The following is a 19,431-nucleotide window of genomic DNA, read 5'->3' as shown; positions in this document are numbered from 1 at the left end:
TTTCTTATTTATATTATACCTGGTAGTTTGTATCTCTTAATCCCAAACCCCTATCTTGACCCTCCCCTCTGTACTCTCCCCACTGGTAACCAATAGTGGTAACCATTAGTTTGTTTTCTTTATCTGGGTCTGTTTCTGTTTTCTTATATACATTCATTTGTTTTCTTTTTTAGATTCCACATATAAGTGATAACATACAGTTTTTTTCTTTCTCTGTCTGACTTATTTCACTAGGCATAATACTCTCTAGGTCTATCCATGTTGTTGCAAATGGCATTATTTCGTTCTTTTTTATGGCTGAGTAATATTCCACTGTATATATATTCAAAAAGAGTTGATACACCATCAACACATTATAACCTAAATAATTAAGCATAAAAAGACATTCAAGTTTTCTCCTCTTATCCCCAATGAATGACATGGTGCTTTAACTCATAACCTGAATTACCTTTCCAGTCTTCAATTGGAGTAATCAGTCCATCTTAACTTCACTCTCCTGTTCTCACAAACTTCATGCTGGCATACACCTTTCTAATGAGTTGCCACTTTACGGACTAGAATAGCAGCTGCTTCTTATCCTCATCACCTTACATGAAACCAATCAGAATCATAGTCGGAACAGACACATGGTTGAAGGATGATGGAATGAAAAAAAGCCAAGGAATCTCCTCTGGCAGGAATATACATAATTATATAGAGTTGCTATTAGGGTAAATATTTAAATTAAATATTAAATAATTATTTATTTAATATTAATATTAAACATTAATTTAAATATTTAAATTTTAATAATTGTCCAAGCAATTCATGGTTAGAACGTTAGGATGAATGATTCCTTCTTTCCTAAAGAGAAGGCTTTCAATAATTCTTCAGGTCTCACTTCAGAGAAGTTTTTCCTAACCACTTTATATAAAGCAAACTCTCCCAGTTCCTCTCTAGTTACCCTACATTTACCACTTTCATGGCCCTTATCACCATCTCTTCTCTTTACTTACATTCCCTCACTGGAATATAAGCTTTATGAGGGCTGGGATCTAGTATCTCTATTGCTCTATGCCAAGCACATAGTAAACTTTCAGTGTGTTTAATTCCTGAATAATGGAAACGTTGAGGAAGAAGAACAGACAAGTGAAGACATTTCCCACATTCCAATTTGGTAATATGGACTCTTTATCCATACATTGAATAGGATATGTTAATGACATTATTTTCATTATATCATGCATCACTTCAACCTAGTCTGTAGGATAGTTTTGCAGACTGTTTTGAATATAGGGCCTGCTGTGTTGTGTATCTGAGGCTTAATGAATGATTTTGATAAGGAAGAAGGAAAGTTGATATCCCAGAAGACATTCAATTCTATTCTTGTAAATGTATATACTCATTTAAAAACTCCTGCCACAGTTTTGTTTTTAGTAATTAAAATGATTATCATATATTAATGACTCTATTACATATCATACTCTGCTTTCTTTTCACCCTAATTAGATCTTCATGGTAACCTTGCAAGGTAAGAATTATCATCTGATAAAGAAAGACTGATGAAGAAAACTGAGGGTCAGAGAGGTTAAGTAACTTAATGTGTCCATGGTCCACAACTTGTAAAAGAAAGTAACATTCAAACTTAGGTCTGTCTATCTGACTCCAAAAGTCACAATTATCCCGCAGGGCAAAGTAGCCTGCCTTTGTTCTAACACAGACTTAATTTCACAAAACTCCTACTTCTCCACATGTTGCCAAGTTTAGGATACGGAATGTAGATCCATATTCCCAAACTATATGCGGTGGTGCATGTGGGCAAGTCATTCAGTCTCTGGGTTCATAGAACCATAGTACAGATGCATCTGAGACCATTCTTCCAGGAACAGACATACTTTAAATTCCTATGTATTAATACAGAAAGGCAAAAGGAGAGAGCCTGATTCCTTGATATAATATTTTTTCCATGTAGAGGAAACTACCAAGTCTTATTTGGCTTGATTTTTACAAATTCTCTCTCTGGCCCTTAGGAAGCTTTAGTCAACAGTCTTAACAGATGTAGAAAGGGATGGGACATTCCAACAAGAAGAATGTAACCATCAGTACCTGCCATGAATAGAAAGACTACTAATTGTTAAACAGCATACTTTAAATAAATGATGTGTGAATAAACTCCAATACAAGACATCAGAATGTCCTCTGTAACCTGGAAACCACATTCCCTGGGCTACAAGGGTGCTGAATTTGGAACTGCTACTCCAAATCTCAAGAATGTTCCAAGTGCTGTCTGATATGATTGTGGCCAAGGCACTACAGAAGAAAAGATTTGCTGGGAAAACTTTTCGACTTCTCCCCTGGTGTATGCAAGGCTTTATAGAAACACAGTGTAATGGAGTGAGCACTAAACTTCCAAGGACACTGGGGCAAGCAGTTCCAATAACTAAGTTACAAAATGGCAACCAGAATCACCAGGGATTCTGTAAACCTGATACTGGAAGACTGTGCAGCCAGAAAGCATCATGATGCCATATGTTAGAGCTCCTTACTTCTGTACTGGCTGCCTTTGTTCATGCACAATTAAGGCTGTGAAAGTTGGTGTGTGCTACATCATAAAATGGAGGACCAACATCACCGTACAAGCCTGTTCAGAAATCTAACAAATGCCAGGACAAGGGGCTGCTGGAAGAAAGCACACTCCCTTTACTACAGTGTCTGTGCAGCTTTCAACCTCATGCTGTTTTCTCATTCTTTTTTGGAATGCAAAGGGAAGAAATCAGGTGAAATTGCAGACTGAGCTAGCTGCAAGGAAGCTGAGGACTGAGGTGGAGAGCAGAGTATTCACTCACACAGAAACCCTTGGGTGTCCTTTTACAACATGCTGCCAAACTGTGTGTGGAAAGCTACCAAGAGTTCAGCATCTGAATGTCCAGTTTGTGCCCCTATCGTATAGAACTCTCCTTCTTGCATTCATATCAGTAAATGTAGCTTGGACTTTTTCTTAAAGAATTTTAAGCTAATAATAAATGACCTTGGGATCATTAAAAAATTCTCAGGGATCTCTATACCTATCCTTAAGTACTGGCACTCTGGTATTCAAATACGTTGTGCCAAAGACTTTCCCCTATCATAGATTTTCACTTACAAGGCCATGGCAACAGTCCTAATGAAGATTAATTACTGCAGTACATTCCATAAAATCTGCCCAGTTTCCTTCTGATGGTGAAGGCTATCGCATATAGAAATGGAACTGAAAATGTATCATGTCCTTAATGTCTCTTTTCTAGCTGCTCGGTACTAGAAACGGATCTGTAAAAACAATTTAGTCAAAGAAAAGATTGACTGGCTCAGCATTCATTACAAACATAACTGCAAGAGCAGACGATATCCTCTTAGATCAGAATTCTAATAATCAGAAAAGGTTGGGGATTGTGAGAAGGCAACAGTACACAAGGGACTGCAATCACACTACTGATCCATGTACATGTTTCCTTCTAAAAACCACAAACATCATTTGGGATGGGCAAAAAGTTTTGGCTTCCTCAATCTCTATTTTTTTGGTTTATAAACCCACTTAAGAATCTGATGAAAATTCGTGACGCTTTTGCCAGATAAAGGCACGGGAGTGTCTGCTACCTGCACACCCAAACCATCATTTTGCATACAAGTTCAAGATGTTTGAGATTCCCCTAAAGTTCATCCATGGAGTTCAGGTTAAGAACTTCTGCTCTGCAGCAATTTAGAAGACATACATGATTTCTCTTCTCCCAGATTAAAAAAAATATTTAAACACTCATACTAGTTGGGTTTATGTTATGGATTTTTTTTTTTTTATAAATTTATTTAGTTATTTTTGGCTGCATTGGGTCTTTGTTGCTGCACGCGGGATTTCTCTAGTTGAGGCGAGCGGGGGCTACTCTTTGTTGCGGTGCGCAGGCTTCTAGAGTGCAGGCTCAGTAGTTGTGGGGCACGGGCTTAGCTGCTCCGCGGCATGTGGGATCTTCCCGGACCAGGGCTTGAACCCGTGTCCCCTGCATTGGCAGGCAGATTCTTAACCACTGTGCCACCAGGGAAGCCTATGTTATGGATTTTTCTTGCTACTAATCTGTATGTAAAATATTTCTGCTCCCCAAAAGCAAAACAGCTTTTCTCCTCAAACTACTTTCACTGATTAGCTTTTAATATTCAAGATCACCACCTACCCAATCATGTCCCCAATGTTCTAGCTATCTGGTAAAATTAAGTTTTACAGTTTAGACTAACTCTTCATTAGTTCTTCAAATGATTTCAAGAAAGAGAAAACCCAATGTTCAACAAAGTTATCCATTAAAGAATTACTTATAATAGCAAAAACAAAAGAAAACAAAACCAAACAACTAAGCATGAGTATGACCTAAAATTCTAAAAGAGGAATGGATAAAGAAATTATGGCATAACTAAATGATGTAATACAGTCATTAGGTATTAATGCATTCTACATGAAGCAATGTGAAGTAAAAAAAAAAGGGTGGTGTCATTCTCAAGGATGGTCCTGAGAAAGTGTCATTTTCAACAGTCTTTTTGGTGAAAGCAAAGTCAACATGCACCATAATCAGGGCAGCAGCCAAGAGAACCCTACTAGGTGTTTCATCTACTAGGTGAACCTACTAGGTGGTTCACCTTGGCCTCATGGCATCCTGAGCCATTCATCCATCTTCTTAGAGATCCTAGTATTTCTGAAACATGACAAACCCACCACTGTCACTGAGTGACAGTTATTCAATGGGTGTCTAAATGACAGAGGAGTAGAAAGCACAGGGCAAAACCTGAGACTGCAAGTAAGGTCAAGCTGAGAGCTTCCTAAACCTCAAATTTCTCAAAATGTGTTTTCCCCATCCCAACCCTCACCTCGGAAAATAATGCCTTCCTTCCTCAATAGGTAGCAACCTTTCCCCTAAGAGTCCCAAGACAAATAATACTGCCTTCCCACTCCTCTCCCACCCTCCCCACTCCCCCCTCCCTACTACCCCAACAATCTGCCTCGGAAGTTTCTCCATTCATGCTTTACATCACACAGGATATGCTTTTGTTTTGTTTTAGGGCAATGGCAAAAGGGAGAAAGACAAAAGGAACACAATTTAAAGAAAGTCAAGTAAATTAACTCTTCTTGTTATTCACAATTCATGTTAAGTGCTGATAAAAGCTCTATGAACTTTGATAGGTCATGAACTTTGTATTTCACAAAGAAGAAGAGATGATTGAGATTTTCTCTTGAAAGCTGCTAGGCATATTGGAATCAGAGATAAATCTCCTGAAGTTAAAAAAAAATAAAAGGAAAGAATGGCAGGCATACAATAAAGTCAATATATCACTGAGCTGAGCCAACTTCTTTCCATATCTACCACCCACAACTAGATTCACCAATGAACACTGGTTCAAGTAAGTGAAAACTATAGCCAATCCTATTTAACAATCACCTAGACTCTGAGTAAAAAAAAATCCCTTAAAAAATCATCCCCTATATTTAGCGCCAACGATGCCACCAATTAATATAAAATACATAAATGTGTCATACTCAGCCCCAACCAAAACCAGTTAAGAAAGGAAAATGCTTTCTGGGAATTTTCCTTCCCCCCAAATTTATCTTTAATGCATACATATTTCTTTTCCAGGTGAAAAGTCTTCCATGTATTACAAAGCTGACTGTAAAGTTGTAGAAGAGTAGTTGCTGGGCAAAATTCACTGAAGAGTTGTCACAGAACACTAGGAGAAACCACACAGATTAAAGTGGTTCATCTCCTTCATGTAAGAGAGAACTTTTAAAGATGGGCAAGTTCACTCAAAAACAGAAAACTAGTATAAAACAGATTTTTAAAACAAAACAAAACCCCCAAACAAATGGAAAACCAGACAAAAATCCTTGATCAGCCTTTTGATTCAGAGCTGTGTCAGGCTAGGCAAAAAGAACAGCTAATTATATTAGATGTGAAAATTTACCCTGTACAGGAAAAGGTACCAATCCATATAGAGGTTTTCATGTCTAAATTATGCCAACAGTCTCAGTACAAATTACACGTGAGTGGTCTTATACCACCTAGAATAATCTACCAAATACCCCACCATATAACAATTCTTTATAAAGCAATCTGCCTTAGTCAGAGACTGTGTTCTGTGAAGAAAAGATTGATATAATGCAGTAACAGTCTAACCACAACCTTTTTCTTTCCCTTTTTTGCTTGAAAAAGGTTAAGATTATAAATATTAAAAACTTAATTTGACTGGATAATGAATATCTGGAACATCCAGCTGCTTCTTTTTCATCGTATTCAATACTTTGCAAATTTTCACATCATTAGCAATTCACATGAAGATGGCCATAAACCAAACATGATGAATGCTACTAGATATACAAAAATTAATCTTATATTACATGTTCAGGACCAAATCTCTCTCAGCTTGTGAGGCGCAGCTAAAAGGAACACTTTTATTGAAAGAAGAGTTTAACTGGAATATGGTTAGACACTTGTCTCACTTCAAAGGCCATATTCTTTAGAATGGCAATTTACCCTTCTCCCGGCTCTCTTACAACTTAAACTTACTTCAGGTTTAGCTTAGCCATCACTCCCTTCAGGAAGCCGTTTCTGGTTTGCCAAGCCCAACTGTTAGGCCCATCACTTTCATGCTCATCTATCCCTCTCCCCACCACCTTCCCCAGTGCACAAATCACAGTACTTAACCATCATGTTGTTTTGTAATTGCTTGCTTATCCATCTGTAACCTCCACTGAACTAAAAGTTCTGTGAAAGCAGCAAAGGTATTTTTCTTGCTTAATGTTTTATCCTCTGTACCTGCACTATGCCTGGCACAGGATAGGTACTAAAAAAATTTGTAGTTGAAAGAACTGATGGAGGAAATGTGACAAGAAGCCAGAGACTACAGATCAAGTAGATATTTTTTAACTCTTAAATAACCAAAATGTGATTTAAATAATGCAGAAAGTTGCTTCTCCAGCTCTTGGCACCACATATAGAAGCTAGACAAATATGTTTATTGTGAAAGCAGTGTAACTCTACTATACGAACTATTTGGGAGATTAAGAAATGAAAAATCACTTATGAGCACAAAGATAATTACATGCAATATTTGAGGTCTTATGTCCTCAAAAGGTATGAAAGTCTATATCAAAACTCACTGGAGACAAGAACACATGATTCTGTGTAGTTCCCAGCAGACCAATGAATTCTCTGATGTCACAAAGTCCACTGCAACAAAGAGCTAGGTTTCCTACTAAATTTTTCTGTCTATTTTAATAACAATAATAATAACAACAAATCCCAATATCTTGTATTAACTCTACCTATGCTAGTTCCGTAGAAGGAATCAGAAATGAAAACCACAGAGTAAAACACAGCATGGACCAATTCGTAAGATGGAAGAAGATGAGAAAAGAAAGCAGAGAGCATCAAAGCAAGCTCTCCCTTCTATACCTACTTTCAAAAATAGCGCACAAAAGCTTAGCGCTTCCAATGGAATTCAGGCATCTGCTGCTGACTAACCAGCTAACATTCCTTCTGTACGATGGGTAGATTACCCACTCCCCCTATTTCACAGCTCTGTTTCTAAGGATAAATGGAGCTATTAAGGGCAGCATTCTTAAAGTTCCTTAAAAGGAACTCAGGGTCATATAATTTTCATTGTCCCTGGGACCATATTATAAGCAAGATATCTCTTTTTGTCATGCTAACTTAAAGAAGTTGCATCTTATATATGAGAATCTCTTTTGAATCTCAGTGTTAGAGATGACAATTCTGATAATTCTACAGAGGGTTAAGGAGGGTTTAAATTCTACTGTGGCTATATACTGAGCTGAGGAGGAGGACAGAGGTACAAACTCTTTAAAATCCTATCAGACCTCCCTGAGGAGGAATTATTGACCCCAAGTTCAGTCGTTCTCCACTAAATCTGGCTCTCCTTTGCCTATTTCCTACAGACTAAGTGTCTTTCCATGTAGAGAGACAAATGTGTTACCTGTGCGGAATATCTATGGGTGTCACCAAAGTGAAGGAAAAAGAGACATAGAAAGGAAACGTTCAAAGAAATTAGCTCATACTGGTTAGTTTGGGACTAATAGCCAGTTTCTAATTGGTATAACCAGTCCTATACAAACTCATATCTGAAAATGCTAAATTAATATCCAGAGAATAACCTACTGGCAGAGTGTGGATGACCAAGAGGCTGGAACACTAGCTGTTCCTACAATTATTGAGCAGAAGCCAGAAACAGTGCACCAAATAAAACCTGTGAACAAGCCAGGAGGATCCTCTAAAGCTAACATCACAAAATCTTAGCATTCGGTCATGTCCATGAGAGGCAAAGGAAAAAAGATGTAGCAGAACTGGAACAATATAGGAAGATAGAATTGGTGCTATTATTATACACGGCAGAAGCAATTACTACTGTCAAAATCCTAGTGTATGTGAATTTACTTGTGAGTACCTCTTCTTATGCAAAACAATGTGGTTTTAGTTTACATATATCTTTATTCATTGCCACTGAGGTAATTTCAAGAGAGAAGGGAAAATTAGAGTATAAATAGAAATTTCACATGCAGACTATTACTTGTAACTTACCCTAAATCCTACCTTCTAGTCCAGGAATGGAAAACAGGTTTTATCTTGTGTACCAATCCCGATTGATTGATGGACCCTGCTTGAGAAGGACTGCTAGGACTAAATGGAAAGGAATACAGACAAAGCCTATCCTGGATGAGGGGTGGGGCAGTTAAGCACTAGTAATACATTCTGCCATCCTGGGTCTAGTCCATTGGTTCTCAACTGTGAGACATTTTGCTCCCCAAAGGATACCTGGCAATGTCTGAAGATACTTCTGGTTATCCCAACTGGGGAGGTGCTAGTGGTAGAGGATGCGGCTAAACAGTCTACAACCACCTCAAACTCTCCAAAACAAAAAATCATCTGGGCCAGAATGCCAATAATGCTGAGGTAGGGAAACCATGGTCCAGTCAAATCTATCCTATGGTTAGTCCATGGATCAGGTATTCAGCCAAATAACATTAAATTTGTCTTGAGGTAGTTTTCCTGAGCTACCTCTCCTAATGCCATAGTAATTCTATATAACTTGTTTGGAGTATTAGAACCAGAGGATCAATTTGATTCAGGCAGATCACACTGACCTGTCCCTAACTTGTATTGTGATCACAGACAAATTATTTTATCCCTCGAAGGCTTGGCTTTTTCATCTATAAGAGGAGGGGGTTGGACTAGATAATCACTGTGCTCATACAAAGACAAAACTGCTAGCAAGCCCCTAAATGCACTAAAGGAATAAAGCCCTTGTTGATATTCTTTTCAACAACAAGATAATTTTTCTTCAGCCTAAGACAAGTTTATCAATTCCTTTCAATCTCTGCTAATGTAGTTATCAGTTATGCCTTAACTTAAAACTATTTTAATTTTCATGTAATGCTTAAATATTTCCCATCTGAACGCTTGTCACTGAGTTAAGATGCTTTGGCATCTCTCAAGGTATTACTACCATCTTGTGCATCACCATTACACTATCTGAACCTGGCTTCTTCCAGTTCTCCAACCATCTATTCTGTCATCTCTGGTATCATTTAAGCATTATGCTTCTCTCTTTTACTCTATAAATCTCCTTCATCAATCTATTAATCAATACAAGTATTTCAGGGCCTTTCTCTGTACCTATGACAATGTTGGGGAGATGAGTAAAGGCTGGAGCTGAAAGTATTGGTATAAAAAGACAGATATTCTAGCTACACAGCATTTACAGGCTCATTAAGAGGATGAAACGTGAAACTATTTGAGAACAAGTCATATTAACTAGGTGGTAGCAGGGAAATGTCACTATGAGGCTAAGAGATGCCAAAAGAATGAAACGAAATGTCTGCTGTACGTAGATTAAGGACAACCCAGAAACTATCATGAAAAATGTTGGAAAAAATCCTTATGAATCAGATACAGAAGGATTGCTGACATCTTACCAGTGATTTCAAAGGTTGGCTCTATGTTTTAAAGGTATGTTAGACAGATGTGGAAAATATGGCCAAATAACAAACTGTAAGAACCAATTAAAGTTCCCTTCAGAAAGTAAAATTACACAGAGCATTTGGAAGTTAATGATATAAAGTTATACGTGTTAAGTTAGATCACATCTATCAAAATGGAGATCCCATAAACTACTTGAAACAGGGATATTTATATAAGAATAAAAAGGGCAACAAACAACCATACTGACAGTTCATCAAGGTCTGGACATGTGTACCAAGAAACTTTCTGAAGTAGAATATGCATATTTACTCTTAGAGGTCAATTTCTAAAGATTAGAATTATGCCCTGGACCTAAATTATTTAACCCTTATCATTTAAATATTTTTTCTAAATCCTAATAAATTATTTTCACCTGTGGTGTTTCTTGTGGTAGTAAAGCTATTATGTCCATTACCTAGTTGTCCAATAGCAAATGTCTCAAGTTTCTGGCATCACATGGGAGACTGCATTTTGGATAAGTCATTTTCACTATTATAAAATAATACTATGTTTAAATGAGCACAATATTAAAATGAAGAGTAACTCTGAAATGATCTCTCTATAGCATTTTTCTCCTAAGGGGATAATATTTTTGAGACCTTTTCATAATGCTCTTAGTTAAAACTGGATTATAGCTCTCTGTGGCCTATTTTTTCAACTCCAAACTTTTCAGACTAGCACTTGAGGGGTTCCAACAAGCTTCCTCTCCCCTTCAACCATATTAACTTCATCCATCATTAGTACCTCCCCCTTGTGCCTAAATAGGCTCATTGATTTAGTTCAATCATGAACCATGCAGTTCAATATTCTCAACTTTTAAATCAACAGAATCTCAATTTAATCTAATACATAGTACTCTGAAAACAAGTGCTGAGCAAGTCACTCAATTCATTACATTTCATCTGTTTTTGGCATGGCAGCAAGTTAAGTCCACATTAAAATGAACAGATTCTAATTTGAGAGAATTTGTCAAAGGCTGTTTATGTATGAGTTTTCCATTATTTTACGTGTTTCTTACTTAATTTTACATCAAAGAACGTGAAAGTACAACTGCCCTTTTAAAAAATTCAGAAATAATTTTTAACAACAATCTCAACAGTGAATCAAAATAAAATCTTACCTCTGTTTGCACTAAATATACCCTAGTGCATCAAATACTTAAGCATAAAAGATTCAGAAAGAGAAGGACAAGAAGAGAATAGACCAAGAAAAAGATACAACTCTCATATCACCCATATATCTGTTAACAGGAATTAACAGAAACAGTAGAAGGGTCCCTAAAACGACGAGAAAAGCATGAGATGTTTGTCTCCACACATCTTTTGAACTTATTAAAAGGAGAAGACCCATATTCTTAATGCTGCCAACGGTAGAAACATACCTAATTTTATTTTCCATATCTTCATTATCTGATTCTTCGGAGCTTCTGTACTTATCTGGATCTGGAAGTGTACTTGGATCAAATCCATCATTATCATCATTACTCCAATCCAGAAAGGCTTCTTCTTCATCTTTAGCCTAAGAAAACACAAGGGAACTTGTGGTTTAAGAAAACAGCTCATAAATAATCAGGTCTTATTTCTAGCCCCAAATAAATACCCCTAACTGAAATCCTCAAATTAGAAGCCTTTTATTCTGGCGAAAGCCTCTATGTGACTTTCAGAACCATAATCATTTGCACTGAGAAAGAAAACCCATGTCATTTTAAAAGTAAAACAAAATATGGTTCAAAAAGTAAATCACTGTTAAGTCCCTTAAACACAATATGGGACAAATTTGACAGTTTAATTACTTCCATGTAACTCAACTATCAAAGAAATAAAGTGTAAAATAAATTTGTTTTAGTGCTCCTGTCCACTATGCAAGTTTCAAAACTACCAAAAATATTAGGTAAAAATGTAAAAGGCCAGAAGAGAGAGTACAGAAATATCTGTCTGATAATTTTTTGACCGCAATAAATCTTAAAACAACAATCAGATCTGTACAAGCTCATTAATAGTGAGGGGCCTTCTAAATTCGAATTAAGTACAAAGTCACTAAGAACAATTAAAAAATAAGATGGAATACCAAGATACAGAAAGTTGGGAACTATCCGGTTTCATGCAAGTAGGTAGGTATTTAGGCTTTTTTACTTTTGTTTTGCAAGGGTTTATTTTTGTCAAAGAACAAAGTAATGCAATGTTAAAATAAATTTACTACACATTTATGTAATGAACATCCCTTATAACCAGTTTATTTCTGGCAGATTGGTTTTGTCACCTGGTAGATAAGAAATACAAACAAACATTGTCACATGCATTTAACAGATTATAAGCAGTAAGCAGGACTAAAAAACAATTCTGGACGAATTACTCTTAGTTACCCACTTTATAATTCTTTTTCACACCATATGAGACAAACTTCAATGATTCTTTGATTCCAAATGATTAATGCTGTTTCTCAGAAACTAAATAACAACTCAGCATAGCATAGCATAGCAATTGACTGTGCAGCCCTCTACTGAAGTCTGCTTACACTCTTTGTACAGCTCTCCCTTGATAACCTCTAAACATAGCCAAAGAAGGAAGAAGTAAAGAAAATAAGGATTAGTCACCACTGCAAAAGTCCTTTATTGCTTTCTTGGTAAAATTCCCTGCTAAAAATAAAAGGTCTGGAAACAAATATCAGAAGGGAAGAAGAAAAGGCCGCCATCAGAGGCAGTAAGCAGTACAACTCAACAGCATACTACTATACGGTCCACTTGAAAATAATCAAGGATGTCAACAAAAATTGAATGTCATCATATACTGAAGAACACTAATCTCCCAGGCTACAAGATATTTCCAATTTTCCAGTCTGGTGCTCTCAAAGGAATCTGTTATCTAAAGGTGGAGCCAGAGAATTACCAAAGTAATTCTCAAGTTTTTTTGGTCCCATGGCACCTTTACATTTAAATATATGAAGGACTCCAAAGAGCTCCTGTTAATGTGGATTATATCTATCGCCATTTAATGTATTAGAAGTTGAAACTCGAATTTTAAAAAATTCATTAATTTAAAAGTAATAATAAACTCTACATTATTATATATTAACATATATGGTAACATAGTGTTTTTATGAAAATAGCTACTATTTCCAAAACAAAAGGACTCTGTTTTACATTTTTACAAATTTCTTTAATGTCTGGCTCAGAAGAAGATATCCAGATGCTCACATCTGCTTCTGCATTCAATATGTTGTTCTGGTTGAAATATACGAAGAAAATCCAGTCTCTCAGAGATAGGTAGTTGGGAAAGGGAAAAGTAATTTAACAGCCTTTTTAGAGAAGTGCAGTTACTCTCCTTTGATACTACAATAAACATTGATGAGTGGAAGTTTCTTAAAAAGTAGTTACAATGTGGAATCTGAAGCCATTATCAATAAACTTTCTGTACTCTGTTACATTAAAATCCATCCGTCTACTTTGCACTTTGAATGGATCTTTTACCAGTGAATGATTTCATAACACTGTGCACCGGTCATTTGGAAAATACTGGTTCACTAAATTATGCATATCTTCCTTATGTGGATCTTCAAATATTAACACATTTCATTATACAATATTTTTGAAAATCATATTTCTTAATATCATGGTCAATATCATTTTAAATGTCTTTCAAAGTATTGGGAAGCTACTGGTGGATATAAGTTTTCTAAAATTCTAATTTTTTCTTAGAAGCTTGAATTTTTTCATTAGTGAGAAATAATTTCAGTTTTTTCTTTGAAGTGTAGCAACAAGTGTCGTTTTCCTCTGGCTGCTTTCAAAATTTTCTCTTTATCATATAGCAGTTAGACTATGATGTGTCTAAGAATGGTTTTCTTTGTATTCGTCTTTCTTGGGGCTCTGCAAGCCTCTTGGATCTATCAGTGCTTTTCAGTAAATTTGGGAAGTTTTGGGCTATGATTTCTTCAAATATTTTTATGCCTCTTTCTTACCATTCCTTCCATGATTGCAAGAACATGTATAATGGACTACTTCACAGTTCTCTTAGTTTTGTTCATTTTTCTTCAATCTTTTTTCTTTCTGTTCTTTGCACAGGGTTATTTCTACTGAGTCCTTGGGTTTGCTGTTGCTTTCTTCTGACAATTCCAAACTGTTTTGCAGCCTGCCTGGCAAAAATTTTACAGTAATTGTGCTTTCAGGCAGGTCTAATACCACATTTGTTTTTGTTTTGTTTAAATATAGTTTCCATTGCTCTGGGGAGGCTACCTATCTGTTTATTTACATACCTATATTTTCCTTTAATTCTTTTAACATATTTAAAACAGCTACATTGAAATCTATGTTAAATTCAAATCTGGGCTAACAAGAGTTTCTATTGACTACTTTTTCTTGGCCATGGATCACAATTTCCTGCTTCACTACATGTTTCATATTTTTGTAGAAAACTAGACACTTTAGATAATATATTATAGAAAAACTGAATTCTGTTAGGTTTTTCTGAGGATTATTAGATTTCTATTCTAATAGACAATTACCTTGCCTGGATTCAAACTGCAAATTCTCTCTAACCCATGGTACTCAGCTACTTATATCTCATCTCTGTTTTGTTCTTATGGCTTCCAACTGCTGTTTTTTTAGCCTGGTTTCCTATGAGTCTTCCCTCAGCCTGTGAAATGTGACACTCAGCCAAGGATTTAGGCAGAGTTGGGCTCCCCTCTCTGTGATTTCCTTGTTTCTTGGGTTTTCCGCTAATCTCCAGTTGCTCTGTTGGCTCTGAGATCTGTACTCTGATATGTCAAGCAGAATACTTCAATTAATTGTATTTTAACACCTAGAATCATTTAATATGCTCCTTTTAACATTTACTATAAGGCAAGTGGCCTTCACAAATTAAGTACAATATAATACAAAATAAATTAGAAAGTGAGTTAGTATAAACACCTTAACTCAGTATTCCACTGTACATGTTTATCTATTTGAAGGAAAATACAAATTCAAAATGATGAAAACTTACTTTTAAATGGATAAAACATTATCTGGATTTGTATTACTATGACTCTCTTGTAATTGACAACATTCAGGTCTTGCTATTTCCTGATCTACAAGATGATCCCACTGTTGATGCCATACCATATTGTCTGTGCTGCATTATACTCCTCAATTCATGACAATGACAAATAAATTTAAGTTGACAATCACTCCTTTCAGAAACACAATTTCAACCTACTAAAAGTGTAGAGATGATGGAGAAAGACATTTTCATATTGATCTTTTTTGTCTTTTAGTTCATTCTTTGAAGGGTTAGAAACATATAAATATAAAAATGTATAATACCTGTACTAAAAAGTATAACGTGCCTCTATTAATGCCTTTAATCTATTAAAAAATTTAAAAAACACTATCATCTACAACAAACACCAAGCATAAATAAAAATCACTAAGTAAAGAGGGTATTGCCATAATGAAAACATTCTGGAGAAAAGTACTGAGTTTATTGTTCTGGCAAGGTCTAGTTTAGAAGTATGCTCTTTCTAGTTAGATAAGGTGGTAAAGAAAATGGACATTGGACATTTTAGCTGCTCTGTCTCTCTCTCTCCTTGTGATTTCATGAACCATTTAAAAGCTAATTTATAAATATGGCGCCATCCTCACTTTTATCTCTCTCTGGACTCATTTTCATGAGAGACAGCACAAATACTATGATATACCTATCACCTTCCAAATGATTGTGACATATCAGTGTGTTAGAACATCATGGCTGGAAACTCACTGCTCTAAGTAAAAGGGAACCACTTAAGTCCTTTAGCAGAAGACTAAACTTATATCTTACAGATGCTGCACCCTGGCAGCAATGGGAAGGGTGGTTGGAGGGTATAAGATTTGAAGGTAGGATATCAGTTTAAAAACTACAATAATCCAGGTGAGGAAAGGGATTCAAGGAAGGAAGTGGCAGTGGAGATGCAAGTGGGGAACAGGTACGAGAGATGTTAAGGAGGGAGAACCAACTGGACTCTGTGGACTACATGGGTAGATGGTACATTTCAGAGGATCATTATGTTCATAAGCATAGTTGTACATGATAAATATGGTCTAAGAAAGTTTAATAAGTATTATGAAGACGCTTTACAAAAATGCCTTCCTTCAATACGTTTTTATTAAGGAGACATGTGCCAGACATACTACTAGGTACTGGGGATATAGCAGTGAATAAGACAGAGTCCCTGCCCTGATGATAAAATGAACTGTTCTAGGATAGTTATCCACATAAGCACTAAAATGAAAGCCATGTTCTTCTGTTTCTGGGGAGCAGCCACTAAAGAATGAATCGACTCCACTAGCCCTGCTAAATGCTTAACATCTGGTAGAATGAAGCCTTCAACTTATGGATCCTGGCTGTCAGCATGCCTCTTTCTCTTCAGGTACTTCCAGATTGGAAGCTGCAACCACTCTTCCCTCACTGACTGATAATTCTCTTTTTTCTCTACCCTCCCAGCCCTACGGTCACACCCACACTCCTGTCTTAAGGCTCTGAGAAATTAAAAAAAAAAAAGTAGTTCATACACACTAAGAGATCAGGGTCACCTCTATGAACTGGCTGTTCCTGAAATATAGTTTCAGAACCTCTGAGAAAAATATTTCACCTAAAATAGGAATACTTTTCCTAAAATACACACTTGGAAGACTCAGTTATTAAGTAGGGCAGATGAAAATATCCAAAAAAGAAATGTAACCCAACTAGCTTTTATTTTGCTTTCAGTTTTGATGATGAGAAGAAATACAGATGAGAAGTGGCATTCTTCTACAACAAATTTATGAAGTGCTCTGACATACATTATCTTACTTCATCTTCAAACTCTATGAAGTAGGAAGAAAAAGAATTATTGTTCCCATTTTCAAAATTAAGAAAATGTGAGTCAGATGACTAAATAGCTTAACAAGGTTACACAAATATGTGCATATGCTAGGTCTTCTCCTACATCATCCTGAATCTCAACTTTCACCATTAAAGCTTTGAATTTGCTACTTGTACAATTATTTCTTCAGAATCAATAATATTTTATAAGCTTCATAAAACATATGGGAGTGCTTTCTGTGTCACCTTGTATGTGACCATCCCCACTTTCATGACCCTTGCTCCCAAGCCTCTCTTCTCTGTTGTGTGGAATATTGTACCAGCTTCCTAACGAGTCTCCCTGCAACCATTCTTCTTCTGATCACTCCAATTCTCTGTGTTGTCATTAGAATTTTTTTTTAAATAAGTTTCAAATCTGATCATGTCTATCACCTGCTTACAAGCTTTGAAGCCACACTTTCAGATCCTGGAACAAGTCAAGCCCCTTCCCACCTCAGAGTTTGCATTACTGCTACTTCTCTACTGGAATCTTCTTCTACTTCCTTTTGCCTGGTTTGTAGTGTTTTCTGACACCAAACATGTGGTTTCTCTTCAACACTAAGTCTTCAAAGTCAAATGAGTGTCTATCAATTCAATTTAATTCCGACACTATGCAGAGTTAGCATAGACCCCAGGGGTAAAGGGCTCAGTCCCACAAGACTCCATACTTCAGATGCCAGCTGCAAAATGCAGTCGCCAAGCTACTTGCCATTCTACCTGGCCGACTACAAATTCAGGGATTCTCACGACCCCCTCCTCAGGTTTGATAATTCTCTAGAACTCAGGAAAGCGCTTTACTTATTATTACCAGTTTATTTATTTAAAGGATATAACTTAGGAACAGCCAGATGCAAGAGATGCACAGGACGAGGTATGCAGTGGGGATGGGGTGCAGAGCTTCCATGTCTTCTACAGGAGGGTCACCTTCCCAGCACATCAACACATTCACCAATCTGGAAGGTCTCAGAATCTTGTTGTTCAAGAGTTCTTATAACTCAATTTCCAGGCCCAACCTCCTCCCAGGAAGGGGGATGGGGCTAATCACACGCTTAGTCTTTCTGGTGACCAGTCCCCACTCTGAAGCTATCTAGACATCCCACCCTGAGTCACCTCATCAGCATAAATTCAAGTGTGTTGAACAGGGGCTTCTTATGAACAACCAAACACTTCCATTACTCAGGAAATTCCATGGGTTAAAACCTCTGACTTCATTGTCAGGAACCAGGGACAAAGACCAAATATATATTCTTATTATACCAAACCTGGTTAACTTCAAGTAATCAGGTCTCAGATTAAACATTTCTAAACATCACTCCCTTAGTAAAACATCCTGTAGATTTCTCTTCAGTGCTATACCTAGAGTGAATTCATTATTTGTTTAATGTCTGCATCCTTTCCTAGGCAGTAAGTTTCATGAGAGTAGAGGTCAGGTCCTGTTATCATTATTGAAATAGATTTCTAGGGCTAAGATGGAGCTGCTCCTGCCTGGGGTGCCACATCAGCAAACCAAAACTTAGACAACTTCCGTGTCCCTATAAATGTCCACTTGACCAGAAATGCTGTATGTCCTGTCAGCCAATCCCCAAACGCCAAGCCAACTCTGGGTCTTCTCACTCCAAACAAGGTTGATTAATGTGGCCCCAATCAATCAGATATCTTCAGTTTTTCTCTTCTTTGTTCTTTATTCTTTATCCTATAAAAGCCTCCTGCCTTCTGCCCCATTTTGCAGTTCTCCAAAAGGAAACTGTCCACTTCATGACATGTTAAAGCTTGTATCACCTAAACTATCTTCTTTAAACATTTTTTAACATTGCGCACTACCGTAGCACAGAGCAGGTTCTCAAATATTTGATAAATAGATATTTAATGTGAAAATATTAAAGTGGAATACAATACTATTAAATACTTATTATTTATTATTATTTATTAAATACTGAGTATAAAAAATAAAAAATATATAAGTACTTATTATTGATAAGGGTTTAATGCTAGAAATCCGATCATATGAAATTTAGATCTGATCATAAGATTTTTATTAATAACTGTCAACCACTTGATTTCCATCTCAGATTTCTCAAGTATAAAATTTACAGTATTTAGGTTTAAGCAATCTTGTAAAGATTTTAATTAATTGCAGATGCTTGGAAAATATGCAATCAGCACCTTAATGGGAAAAAAAATGAGTAGTCAGTAAAGAAAAATGAAATGTGCAATACGCTTATAAAATAACAAATAAGTTATGTTTAAAATTCCTGCTAGAGAATCATGCAAGAAAACTTCATGTTAAGAGTCTGTATACACACTGAGGATTTATACATATACAAAGAATCTAGTTATTTCTATACATATGGCCTTATGTATGATCAAATTCATGACCATTACATGAATTTGAATTTCATTCAAAAAATATAGAAACCTCAAGCACTCCCTTCAGCTTGAATTAATAATCATTTGCTGAGTGCTTAGTATATTTAGCCCATAATGGGTATGCAAAAATGAACGAGTTAGGGTCTTACCTCTGAGAAGTTTAAAACTTTAGAATATTATATAAA

At 36.3% G+C, this 19,431-nt stretch overlaps 1 protein-coding gene across 1 annotated transcript in view; it reads right to left on the bottom strand.

Annotated features, from left to right (window-relative positions):
- The window catches only part of DDX10 (DEAD-box helicase 10), a 269,882-nt gene that overhangs the window by 25,159 nt on the left and 225,292 nt on the right, over positions 1–19,431 (bottom strand). Inside the window, exon 17 of the mRNA XM_061203899.1 lies at positions 11,407–11,543. Within this exon, the coding sequence (XP_061059882.1) occupies positions 11,407–11,543 (137 nt within the window). The remainder of the gene's footprint in view (positions 1–11,406; positions 11,544–19,431) is intronic.

The sequence above is a fragment of the Eubalaena glacialis genome, chromosome 10, assembly GCF_028564815.1.
Source record: "Eubalaena glacialis isolate mEubGla1 chromosome 10, mEubGla1.1.hap2.+ XY, whole genome shotgun sequence".
NCBI classification, from domain to species: Eukaryota; Metazoa; Chordata; class Mammalia; order Artiodactyla; family Balaenidae; genus Eubalaena; species Eubalaena glacialis.
Note: the sequence above shows the minus strand (reverse complement) of the source record. Positions and strands in the feature narration are given on the sequence as shown.